This window comes from Tachypleus tridentatus, chromosome 9, assembly GCF_004210375.1.
Source record: "Tachypleus tridentatus isolate NWPU-2018 chromosome 9, ASM421037v1, whole genome shotgun sequence".
NCBI lineage: Eukaryota > Metazoa > Arthropoda > Merostomata > Xiphosura > Limulidae > Tachypleus > Tachypleus tridentatus.
This window is the reverse complement of record NC_134833.1, coordinates 40050016-40063481: the sequence shown is the minus strand read 5'-3', so window position 1 is coordinate 40063481 and position 13466 is coordinate 40050016. Positions and strand designations below refer to the sequence as shown.

General features: G+C 31.2%; 1 protein-coding gene across 2 annotated transcripts in view; it reads right to left on the bottom strand.

Moving 5' to 3' along the window:
* LOC143225110 (uncharacterized) overlaps positions 1–13466 on the bottom strand; it is a 93754-nt gene that overhangs the window by 43665 nt on the left and 36623 nt on the right. For both annotated transcript variants that reach the window (XR_013013616.1, XM_076453897.1), the window contains exons 6-13: positions 13330–13389; positions 7541–7600; positions 4770–4823; positions 4535–4665; positions 4157–4184; positions 3260–3358; positions 1350–1550; positions 540–739 (exon numbers count right to left, since the gene is read on the bottom strand). Coding sequence is in view for 1 of the 2 variants with exons in the window: in XM_076453897.1 (XP_076310012.1) it covers positions 540–739; positions 1350–1550; positions 3260–3358; positions 4157–4184; positions 4535–4665; positions 4770–4823; positions 7541–7600; positions 13330–13389 (833 nt within the window). In the remaining variant the exon portion in view is untranslated. The remainder of the gene's footprint in view (positions 1–539; positions 740–1349; positions 1551–3259; positions 3359–4156; positions 4185–4534; positions 4666–4769; positions 4824–7540; positions 7601–13329; positions 13390–13466) is intronic.

The following is a 13466-nucleotide window of genomic DNA, read 5'->3' as shown; positions in this document are numbered from 1 at the left end:
GTGCAATGACTCTCCAAAGTTAACAGTAGATGGGCAGCTAGTCCTGATATTTAAAGATAGCTTGAATTATTCTTGAATATAACTTTCTCTCATTATGTAATAAAATGTAACTGTGGACCACACCACTATACTGAACATCAGATAAAAATAACAATGCTAAGTTAAAGCCCACCTTATTATCACTGAACAGAATCCAGTGATGAAAAATTTATTGCATCATAAGCTGTATAATTTAACCTTTGCATAATCAATATTCATGTTTTATAAATCAGGTTTTCAGTGAATCTTTTATAAAGCAATACACACTACGTAAAGAAATCAGATCAGAGACACAAGGCCTACTCATAAATTGTTAGAGAATTTTCTATCATAAAACATAAATTAAGAGACAATATTAAGATAATATTTATTTTTGAAATAGCTACTTTTGAAACAGCTAATGCATAATTACTTAACAAAAAAATGTGTTCTGTTGCAAGATGTTCTTAGAATTAAAAAAAATATACTCCAAAAATTAAAAAATAAACCACATTACTTACATAGTTTTATTTAATACTTTGTTTTTTTCTTCATGTTTCTTGGCAAAAGAAAAATTGATAAAAGTCCTAGCAGTCTGTGGTCGTCCAGACAATACTTCTAAGGATAGCTGTTGCTTGTGATTTTCTAAACTGACACCTTCTCCATTGTTCTCAGGTGATGGAGGTGGTTCTCTACGTCCAACTACATGAATATTTTCATCCTTAAAGCAAAAAAATTATTTTTATTTTTACACACAGGTATTTCTGATAAGTCATTCTGGTTTATAAACTTTACTGGGATGATGTAGCTTGAATGAGTTTTCCAAGAATCTCCTGCTTCATTATACAACCATGTTCATAAACAAATGACTGTTAAACTAAGATAAAACACTTTAACTCATCGTTATCATAATAAAACACTGCAATTGTTAATCATATTTTATTTACATAGATCAAAATCTTGTGAAATAATCATACAGTTATTCAGTGTCATATTAGAAATTTTCAAAGGAGGTATAACAAGAAAATGTGAAATATTCTGTAAACAGCTCAGTAAAGTTTTAGCAGCAAAATATCATGGATTTTCTTTTATTAAATTTGTATCATTTCTAAGAGCACAATGAGTTTTAGCTTTTATTTTATTTTAAAATAAGCCAAAAGCCCCAAAGTATTGTACAAATTTAATCCCAAAAAATATGTATCTATGTTTTAAATACTACTGATATTTTAACTATGATTTTAAAGCAGTTGATAAACACATCCTGTTAATGGGAATGAGTTATTTTGAATACAATTTTATGCAAAAGCAAACTTTTTTTATTTATTAAATACCTCTATATATCTGCCCTGGACTGATTCTTCAGCTGTGGCAGAGTGGGAGTGATGTAAAGGAGGTCTTGTATATGTAATTTCTGGTTCTTCCTTGTATATTCCACTATCTGGACCTTCCTCATTTTTTGCTTCTCCTTGATTACTCTGTTCTTCATCATCAGGTTCACTTCCAGAATCTTCTTCAAAGTCTGAATCATAGTCCTAAATTAACATTTTCATTCTAAATTAATCTGCCAGAAAAACTAGCATTTCATTAACTCAAAAGGAAGCTGTAATATGTTAATATTTACAGCCACGTTAAACATATGTACTAAGATCACTCAATTTCTACACAAAAACAAACTGGATCAAAGCGGTAATCGCTCCTAGAAAAAGAACTTGATTCCATGTGAAGATAACTTTCTTTTTTCTTTCAGCATACATGAAATCGATTTCATCCACAATGACTCTTATAAATTAAAACTGTCATAAAATGTCCTTTAAAAACACTCAACTAACAATGAGATAATGTGCAGAAAGATAAACAGATATCATGACTTCAGTTAAGTAACAATATATAGTCTTGCTTGTGAAGGAAACTCCACAAAATATTTGAGTTTTAATGTGGAATATACCACCTCTATTCAGAATAAAGCAGAAAGTGTGTAAGTTTATAGTGAGATTGACAAATTAATAGAGATAAGGAGAATAATTTGTTTTGTCAATGGGTGTTCTAAAGTAATTAAACCCATTTGTGTGTACTTTGAAAAAAGGAGACAATTATTTAAAGTTTTAGATACAACTGAAGTAACCCATGGGGTGGCGTGAATTATTCACTGACAGTCTTGCGAAGAAAGAAAAATATTTCACCTTTTCAATTGGACTCTGGAGTAATTGAATCAGTTTTAGTGGACTTTTGACAAGAAAAGATAATTATTTATAGTCTAAGATACAACTTTGATATCCACAGTGTAAAGAATTTTTCTAAAAAGTTTGACTTGTTTTGAATATGTTATTTCAAAACAAGAAGTGTGAAATAACATATTTACTGTCTGTATATTGTCAAATTTATTGACAAGTAAATAACACCTACTGTAAAATAATTCTCAGACCACATACACATTAAATCTTTACACAGTTTTGCAAGATATTTCAATGTTTTATAAGACAAAAGAACATTTTATACTTAAGATTGCTTTAACTATCAAAAGATGTGTATCTAATCTTCAAAGAGTACATAACAATGGTAACCTAGCAATGACAAAAAGAATTTTACAATTCTTATAGGAACAAGAAAAATAGTAATCTTGTATTTCAACATGACAGGTATGGATTATTAAAACTTATTAAAAATAAAGTTGAGAACAATGTTTTGACCTTCTGAAGTCAAATTCAGGTTAACAGTCATTTACAAATACCAGTAACAAGCTGGCAGAAATGTAACATTTCTACTTTACAGTACTACCAAACATAAACATAGCCAACTTTTCTAGAAAAATGCCTTTTTACTAACAATGGTTTACAACCTATGTTTAAAGAATCATAACAAGCTCTTATATGGACTTAAAAATTTATTCTTATACATTATTTAAATTGTTAAAAAATAATAAGAATATATCTAGAATTACAGAAACAGAATATAAAAAAAAAAGAAATACGTCATTAACTGAAAAGTTGTCTCTACAAAAAAAATTGTATGTTAAAACGATTATAGAAAAGCAAAGTATGTTTTATAAACAAAAATGTATAAGCTATATACTAGCTAGATTTATAAAATATCACAACCTCCTAATAAATGCATTTTTACTCATATAATGAAACTACTTTCCTGTAATTTACTGAATTGTTTTCAAGATGCTTTTTCAGAAGAAATTTCAATTTTTTTCTGAGCAATGGGAAGGTTAACAAGGAATTACAAGATGTTTGCTTACCTCAAACTCTTCATCTCCATAGTCAAAGTCTTCATAATCTTCTTTGGGATCAGGTTCATTGTCTGCAAGTTCAACAGATTTTTCTTTCTGTTCATAATGCTAATAAAAAAAAAGTATAAAAACCCATACTTTAACTAACTACATATGACATTCCTACCACATATTTACTTAGCTTGGAAAGGCAGACACAGTGCATCTTTTTTATCTCAAACACAATTACATGAAAGCTATAAATATGATTGTTTTTTAACTTTAACAAACCACTCACAGATGAAAGATGGTAGCTCAGGAGTGAGGTGTATAGTTGAGCTGTTCAAAATGGATACACTAAAGTCATAAAGTTTAAGTCTTATGTAATATAAGCTTATTTATAAGTGTATTTCAAAATAAAACTCTCTATCAAGAATATATCTTCAGTAGTTTTTACTTTGTTTGTTTGTTAACAAATAACACTATGCCTACATTTAGTTTTCATTTAAAATCAAACTAATTAAGAAGTGCCTCACGTGTTTTATAGTTCACGTGTAAAAATAAACTACATTGTGATTTTAGACTGTGAAACAAACTTCATGTTAGAAAATTATTTGAAGAATGTATGCACTCATCTATAATTCAGATAACAGTTAATTCACAAATGACAATTTATTCACACGAAGAACATACCACATGTTTCAGTATGACTGGAGAAGACATACCAATGCTCTATGGAAACATGTAATATGTTATCTACAAAAAGTAATTTTCATCATGGTTATAAATCACTTTTTGTCAATTTACTTATGTATTAGAATAGGGTTCTTCCCTACAAAAGTAGCTTTTTTTGTTCTTGATTTTATCTCTAGGTGTGTGTGGATAACACAAAATATCAGATAATTAATACCATGCTTTCAAACATACCTGTTCTGGCAACACTGCAAACATATCTCTGAAAAACAGAAATAAGAAAAAAACAAGTGAAATTAAATGTTAAACATCTGACCACTTCATACTTTAAAATTAGTACAAAGATACTAACAACTTTAAAAAATAATATTTCACTCAATAAACAAAGCTCATTACACCAATATAATGAAAAATACATAAACAACTACATCACCCAAGATAAACATATTTAACAACCATATCTGTCCACAACACACCAATCATGAATTAAGAAGAAAATAAGGAATAACAATAATAATAAATGTATCACCGAGATTATCTGTTTTTCCTGACTGAAAGCCAGCTGTAGTTCAGTGATAATAGATGCTATTATTCATGAAATAATTAACACACCCATTGTCTCTGTCTAAAACTTCCTCAGGAATAATAAGCTCCTCTACTTCTTTATCTTCATTTTTCTCTGTTGTTCCTATATCCTCCTCTATTTCCTCAGTTTCAGGAACTGCAGTTCTTGGTCGTGCACTCTAAAAAATTAACAACTGAATAATCACAAACATTTCTTCAATTTACATCACTTCACAGAAGACTGTAGTGCAAATATCAACTATGAGAAAGTATGAATACTCACCTTGGGTTTTGAAGACTTTGGTCTGACTCCTTTACTGGATTTGTCTCTATTACCCTGTAACATTATATAAAAAACTCACTTTTTTAAAAGCCTCAAATACACAAGGGGTATGAAGGATTTAACAAAAATATATTTAATTTCTTAACTGTACAATACATGTATTAAATACGACAGCAATAAAAAAATAAACTGAAAATGTCATCAGTCCACAACAAATTTATCCTTACAGTAAAATCAATTGGTATCAAAACATACAGATAACAAACACATAATGAGCAACATAAAATAAATATGTACATACAAGCAGTCTAAAGTATAAGAAAACTGTCTGTTGAGAGACAGGAATAACATAATCTGGCTCAAAACCTTTTCATAAAGCATTAGCAAATTGTATTACTGTTGATCCAACGAACTCTTGTTATTTTTAAATCTTAACAGCACACTAGTGTTTGGAAATACTATATGTTTTGTATCTCCAATAATAGCTTGCCTAACAACCAATGGTTTGATTGCATAGTTTATCTTGCTGAGGATCAGATTTGTTTTAAACATGGCAACAATTTCTAAGATTAGTCCTTTGTGAAATATAAAATTGCTCAAATGTAATAATTTATAGTCACTAGTTATTAAAATATACATTTACCTATTTATTAAAGAAAATTGCAAAAATATGTAATTTTATTATTTTTAACCAGGTATTTCCTTGTAACTACTAAAATAATGAAGGACCAGGATGAAGTGTATAATCATTTTTGTTTACTTTTGATGTATTGGTATATTTGGTTTTAGTATAAGTAGCAAAGGAAGGCTTAAAAAATAACGCTAGTAAATGGAGAGTTGGTTAATCATTTCCATTATACAAAGTCATAACAAACAAACTATGCATTTTCATACACAGAGATCATTTTGGAGAGAATCTATGGCATTTTCAGTCACTTCAGATGACAAGACAGGAAGATCTCTTGTTCTGCATTCCACAACCACAAGAGATGTCCTCCCATGGGAAGATCATCCTCACTGTTCAGCACTTTTATCTGCTCTGTCATTATCTGCAGGATCCTAGATAATTTCTCCTTAACGGAAATCAATGCATTCCTAATGAAATACAAGCCCAATGTCTCCACAAACCCTACCAAGACCAGCCTTCTACACAAAAGTGGAATCTACATTTAACCTCAAGCACCTACAGACTTTGATTCCTTATTCTCTCCATGAGATTCTAATCTGCCAGTTACTTGTAAATCTCCCCAGTCTAATATTCACTATTTCTCTGCCTTTCTCAGGGCATTGTCCTTACCATTACCACAGAAAAATTCTGTTAACTTTAAAAAGATCCATGATGTATAACATTCACACCATACCCCAGAAACCTAACTTGCTTCACAAAAATAGCAACACCATCCAAATCAAACACTGAAAATATACTTATTAATGGCTTCTTTTACTACTTCTTCCACTTCAGAGCCAAACCACACTGAAGCTCAGCCTCTTCCAAGAACCACCCCAGCAGGTCCACACTCAAACATCTGACAGAGGTCAACACAATGCCAAAGACCAACAATGAACAACTATCCACCTGCAAAGTTCTGTTAGAACAAGCAGTAAAGCCCATGCAATCTACACACACCAAGAAGAGACTCAATAAACTGAGACACTGCAAAACACCAAATAAAAAAAACTAGAGAACCCAGAATGGTGACCAACTTCAAGAAGACACAAGGAAAATAACTTGTCCAATCAGATTCAACACTAAGTTTGCTTCACCCTGCCCTTATTCCAATCCCAGAGACAATAATGAGAGGATACAACCTTTTCATCCTTCCAGTTTATTCTAAATCTTAGAATAACTAACACCACAACTGCCAATCTTGTTTATTAATCTTTTTTTTTCTTGCTTTTCAGTGATATATTGGCATGGTTGTAGCATTTTTATTTTGGCACCATGGTTGTGAAAGAGGGTTTCTTGGGGTACTCCCATTTCCCCCACATCAAAATTTCCAAGGCACTGGATCCAACAATCAAAGCCTGCCACAATCAACCATGATTTGTTGGTGTACTTGTCAAAAACTGTCGCACTCTTAATCACAATTATGTCTCTGCTTCTGCCTGTACTTCATTTCTTTAACTCATGTGCATAAATACATATGTATGCAACTAAATGCATATATTTATTCTTTCTTTTTTTTCACTTTGTTGTATAGTCCTCGCATCAAGGGTGAAGGAAGCCTGCTGAGTCTTAGAACACCCCTAAGATTTTGTTTGGGGGCTGTTTACACACACATCCTTTCTCAAAATTTCCTCCAAGTTTCCTTGTAATAGTCTACAACCATTTACCTGATGTAAAAATACTCATACTATACATAGCATAAAATGCCAATTTCATTTCATATTGGTTTAATGTATGTTGCTGATGTTCTCATACAGTTGACCCCTCATTTGTAGCATTATAGAATTAAAATTGAAATAGGTGCCAAATTCAAACTGTTTGTCCAGTTAAACTTAACATTTTTGGATGTCTATCTGAGTTCCTTTACCAATGTTATCAAACACCCAGTATCTAATAATCTATTTTTTTCAAATAAAAATTTGGTTTAGAACATGCTAAAGTATTAACACATCTAGAAAATACAAAATATTAAATATAATTTTACAAACAAACATATTTTTTCTTATTTCTATATAACTAGTGTAAGATGAATATCTTTAAATGTAATACAATTAAAAATAAATATTGTTGAAGTAAAAATATTTCTCATATTTCATGTGCTCACCTTTTCACTTGGTCTTGCAGATTTTTCTCTACTGATGTCTAGACTTTGTTGTCCTGAATACTGAATTAAGACACATTATTTAAGAGTTTTTTTTTGGTGGCGAAAACATTTTTGAAATAAACACACCCATTAACCTATCAACCAAATTTTCTTTCCAAATTTTCCGTGTTGCTGAACACAAAGCTATACATTCAGCTAATTGTGCTGTGCCCACCACAAATATCAAAACCCAGTGAGACCTCAGAATTACCAAAAAACAGGGGGTGTGGATATTAATACAATTATGTTTCTCTAAAAACAAGCTAACTTAATGAAAATTCTCAAACTTCATTCTGTCTCTTTCAGCATACATAGTGAATGCAATGTACAGCTAGATAATTTAATTGATTAATTAATGTAATTGTTTACCTATTAGTAACAACTGAACCAATTAGTTTCACATAAACTAAATGATGAATTAAACTTCTAATTGAATATATTAATCAAAATAAATGTTTTTGATTATTCCAACTATTTAAGTAATCAAAATACTGCTTCTATGTTTACTTTTTATTAAGCACAAAATTTATATAATGGGCTGTTGTATCCAACCTTACTCTCATAACTTATAGTTTGTTTTTAATTACTGTTGCAGTTACTTAAACTAATCAACTTTGGTGATTTGGGGAAGTGGATGACTTATGTTCAAAGGTTTATGGTTCAATACTTAATGCCACCAAATTTGCTCGTCCTGTCTTTGTTATGAAAAAGCTGCTAAGGCTAATAACTATCACTAATCTTAAGTTGTTGACCAAAAGGAAAAGAGCTGTCTGGCAACACCCAGCACCAAGTTTTTCATCTTAAACAACTGACTAGAGGGAAGACAACTGGCTGTCAGTACCTACTAACAACATTTTATTTTTATTTTTCATGTGCCATGACTTCAGGAACACTGCACTAAATGATTAATGGGGCTGTTGATTAATCAATTAGAAAAATTGCACTAATAACCTTGCTCTAAGCCAGTGTTAAATAACAATGTTTTTGAGGTAAAGAAACTAAACTCCACATTTGCTTAATCAACTCACAACTACTTTAAAAACACACATTTCTGAAAGTTAACTAATAAACATCTAAATATTACTGAAGCACCAGACATTATTACATTAACACTTTTAATTTTCATTCATGTTACAATAAATGTAAAAGACAGCCTGCAATGTGCCTAATACTTTAACCAGAAGCATCAAAATAAATGTTACTAACTTTTTATGGAACTGAAAACTAAAGATTTCATTATTTATATGCAAACATTATTTTATTTCAGCCAATGTTAAAAACTATAGCAGAAAACTCAAAATATTTTGTACCTGTATACTAATTTTTATTTTAATAAAAATGACTTTATGAAATATATTCCCAATAATATTTTACATTGTAAAATTTAAGATAATGAGCAACATATCCATCAGAGTCTGGATTTGAAAAAATTTTAGAGAATAACATATATTGTCAATAAATACACTTAATTTCAAGGCTATATATCAGCTTTTATTGTTTTTGCTCAACACAAGAGACTTGGTTGTCTACTTCTGACCAACTAGTGCCACAGTTGACAATATCCATGCAAAGAGGTCTGATGTGCCCCTCAACCAATTCAGCCTTATTTGTGACATTAGAGTAAAACTGATATAAATGCCAACCTCAAATTGTCTGTCCAATTAAATTTGGGATGTCAACTTGAGTTCCTTTGCCAAATGTTGTCCAAATTGGTTTATCTAGTACGTAGAGCCTGATGTTAACATTTTCCAACATGTTAAATTTATTTCCAATAGGTACTTACTAGCTCTCACTCAAAGCTATATCAACCTTGATTTGCCCTCTAAGCACCCCTAAAATTTTCAACAGCATACCAGTCTTTTATACCCTCTGAATTTTGCACCATTGCAACAAGGTGCTGATCAAGTGACTACTCATACTGTACCACCTATACCAGCACAGGTTGCTCCCTCTATAATTCCAGCATAACCTTCACTTTCAAGAACTGGCAGATACAAACTAGAAATGCTAGAAAAAAAAAATGTGGAGAAAGAGTAATAAATGGGTGAGAGGAGTAAGTACCCATCTCCAATAAATATTTTCAGTGTGATAAAATTTTTACTTTCAAAATGGTGACACCTCCACTCACCTAAAGTTAGAATCCCACACTTCAAAAGTGGAGGGACTTGTGAAGGCATAATAGTAGTCAAACAAGTGAAGAATAATCACTGTGAAAAAACAGATGTGCCATAATTAGTAAAAGAGGTGCACCTGTAGGGTATAACAATACTTCTGGAACAGGTATGTTCTTCACCCAGTTACAAACACAGTAGGACATGTAAAGCAGAACATAGAAGTCTGGCACCATGTCACTTAATACAGAATCCACCAGTGAACAAGAGACAGTACCCAGGTCATCCATATATGAAACAAGTGTAAACATGTGACACAATGAGAGTTAGAATTTGGGAAGGTACATGGCTAGAACTAAAGGACCATAAAATGTATATGGATAGGACAAATGTGGTCTGCCAGAGAGAAGCAACTTAGACTGAGAAGCTTATGTCATTACATAATACTAAGTATGACAACAACAGTCCTGTTTTAATAGAGTGGACACATATGAACTGTGAATTTTGATTTGGCTTATTGTACAAACCCCACTCCTGAGGGAAATTTTCATGGTTCACCTCTCCAGTGGCTGGGAACCAGAACTGGCAAGGACTCCTGAGCTCCACTTGAAGAGAAGAGGGGGAATAAACAGAGAAAGACCCCAATTATAAGAATCACTGGTCAGTAGTGATGAGTAAAAATCTCCATTTACTTTACTCATGAAGTCCACGAGTGACAGTACTTTATATAAAATACAGTGATAATAAAAAATTTATAGATATAAACACACCACCAGTTATGTGGCTAGTGGTCTTACAAAAACACATCATCTCCACAATAAGTATTATAAAAGTATACTGATTTAGTGCTAAGATATATTTTTCAGCATAACTGACCAAGCAACACCCACCATCAGGTAGGACCTTGAAAAATAATGTATATCAATGAATTAAGATAAAAAACAGTATGTCATCTTACCTCAGTCAAAGAATTGCCAGAGGAGGAAGACAATACCTGATCAAAGGAAGACATGGCTACAATGTGCAGGTAAAAGAGTAATAAATGTATTGGGAAATGTCTGAGTAATTGCCTTAAAAAATGGCAGTTTCAAGCAACTAGACACATTTAGAGGTAAAACTTAGGATGAAGAAACATTATAAAGATGAGAACTTTTCATGAACACTTCAGAATATACCAGTTGTATAAGTTAATGAACTTAACCAGAGAGCATAACATATGAAAGATCATGGGAAACAGAGTAATGCAATGGAACAGGAAGGCAAACCATGAAAGGAACAAGTACAAGCCACATAACATAACAGGTAACAAAGTGGGCAAAATAGACAATCCATTCAAAATTATTAGTTGAAGTGCCTTGAATAAGCTTAGAAAATTAACAAATGGAGTCTTAATCTGATCTCCTATTAGATGTAACTTGTAATAAGAAAGGAAACTTACAAATGAAATATCATTAACAGTGAAAAGTACAAATTCAAAATAAAATAACGAAATAATCACACTTCAAATGCAAGTTTAAACTAAAGCAACCTAGATAGTAAATGAAGTACATAAATCTAACTTACTAAACACTAAGCATAGAAGACATGAATGGCTTAAATTACTGAGTGCAGAAAGTAGGTCCATTCACATAAACACACTGAACATAGGTATACCTAAGGGGAGTGAGAAATACACACTGAAAAAATTACTGCAGATCTCCTGGGAAAAAGAACAATACTTAACCCAGCAGATTACGTGGAGGTGCAGTTACAGATGGAAAGTCCTATCAAAAGAAAATTTCTACACAGTAGTAATATCCCTAGACACAAAACTTATAATGTAAAAAGAAAAATTCATCAGCTGAACATAAAACACACACTCCCCTTGAAGTAAAGCCTGTGCATCCCCTGGCAGACATTATCAACTCTGATACCTGGAGATTAGCATTTTACTTATGGTGCAAATTTCATCATCTTCCATATTAAATCTTGAAGTCAGAGGTACAAAGCAGAATTTGGATAAAAAAGTTGAAACTGATATAAATTTATGTTCATGAAGGGATATAGAAACTAGTGCACTATTGGAAATTTTAATAATGCTTAGAGAGCAAATCAAAGTCGAAATAACTTTGGGTGAGAGCAGGTAGTGCTGTTTCAGAATTACAAGGGATTCAAACTGGCATATTCCAAAGAAAGAGAACTAACCCACTGGTCAGTCAACTGAAACAAGTACACACAATATACTAAAGGATCAGTTGGCAGCCAATGTGTTAAATAAATAATTTGAACTTGTTAACATGATGTAAAAACAAGATAAATTTGAATAATTATTCTTCCCCATCATAAACATTGTAAAAATTATGTTTTTATTCAAAACTTGTTGTTGGAAAATTCTCAGACTTAAAATAGTTCATTCACTTCATAGGTCTATAATTACATTATTCATAAAATTTAATCTTTCAATACTTGCATTGACCTGTAAAAGTAAGACATTTGTCCCTGTGATGTAAGAACTTTACAGTATTTTCCACTAGAGTAAGATGTTATCTATTTGTTATGTTTTGGAGAATTGTATATTTATATTCTGCAGAACTGATATGAATTTTCAAGTATATATGTTTTGTTTGCTAATAGTTTTTGCAAAACATACACAGAGAGAGCCATTTGTTAATTTCTGTGTGTGTGTGTGTGTGTGACTCCAGCTCCACTGTAATTTTTTCATTTCTAGGGAAAGTTGTACAAAAGATTATAAATCTGAGTTACAGACTTATGTGATATTTATTGTCATATACCTTTAGATCTATCTACCTTATAGCCTATTTTTACAATTTCAATTAATTTTCAAGGGAATTTATGGTTGCTGGTTCAGGCTCAAAGAAGTTTCAAACATGAATATTCCTCTGATTCTGTAATGTTTACATTATAATAAGTTTTACCTGTATTAACACAGATTTTCATGTACTTTAAGAATAAATTCCTCCCTCCCTTAAAACATTTCCAGGTTTTATATCCTGATAACACAAACCACCAACAGCAGCTGATTTTCAGAACTTGAAAAACAACAGATAACAGTTAAGGCTAAGTGTCAATGATATATGCATTTAAAAATAATTTTTAAAAGAACTGTGTGATCATTTTAATTTTGCACTTCACAATAACATAAATTACTTGAAATTTGTTAAAGCAAATAAGAAAATTCATAATGTCTAATATCTTGAGAAAAATGTTTTCATGTTGAGAAAGCAAATACCAGAAAATTATCTTACTATAAGTCAGCAGAGTTTCTACATTAGACTTTGATTTGTTCACTTAAAATCTAACAAGTTATTACCACTTATTCATACAAAAGTTTTAAATAATTGTAAATGTTTTAAAGCTAACAACATTTATTATTATTCAAAATAAAAACTAATAAAAAAAATGTGTTACAATAACAACACGGTCAAACAAGATGGTAACCATGGGTAGAAAATCCATCATTCAAAATTGTATTTAAGCAGTTTTGAACTAGTCACTGCAATATGTACTTTGTTTTCTGCATAATCAAAGTTTCACCAAGGTTTACAAGTTGTACCAGCTGGTTTCCTGAATGCATTTCTCTGATGATAGTAAGCTGAAACAACCAGTACAGTAAATTAACTTGAAACACTTGATATTCACCTTTTCACTTCTTCTTCCAGATTTTTCTCTTGACTTCTCTAAACTCTGTTTTGTTGGTGACTAAGTACAATAAAATCAGTAGTTGCAAGATTAATACATGTTTATTATTTCATATTAATGCATAATTAGATATCCAA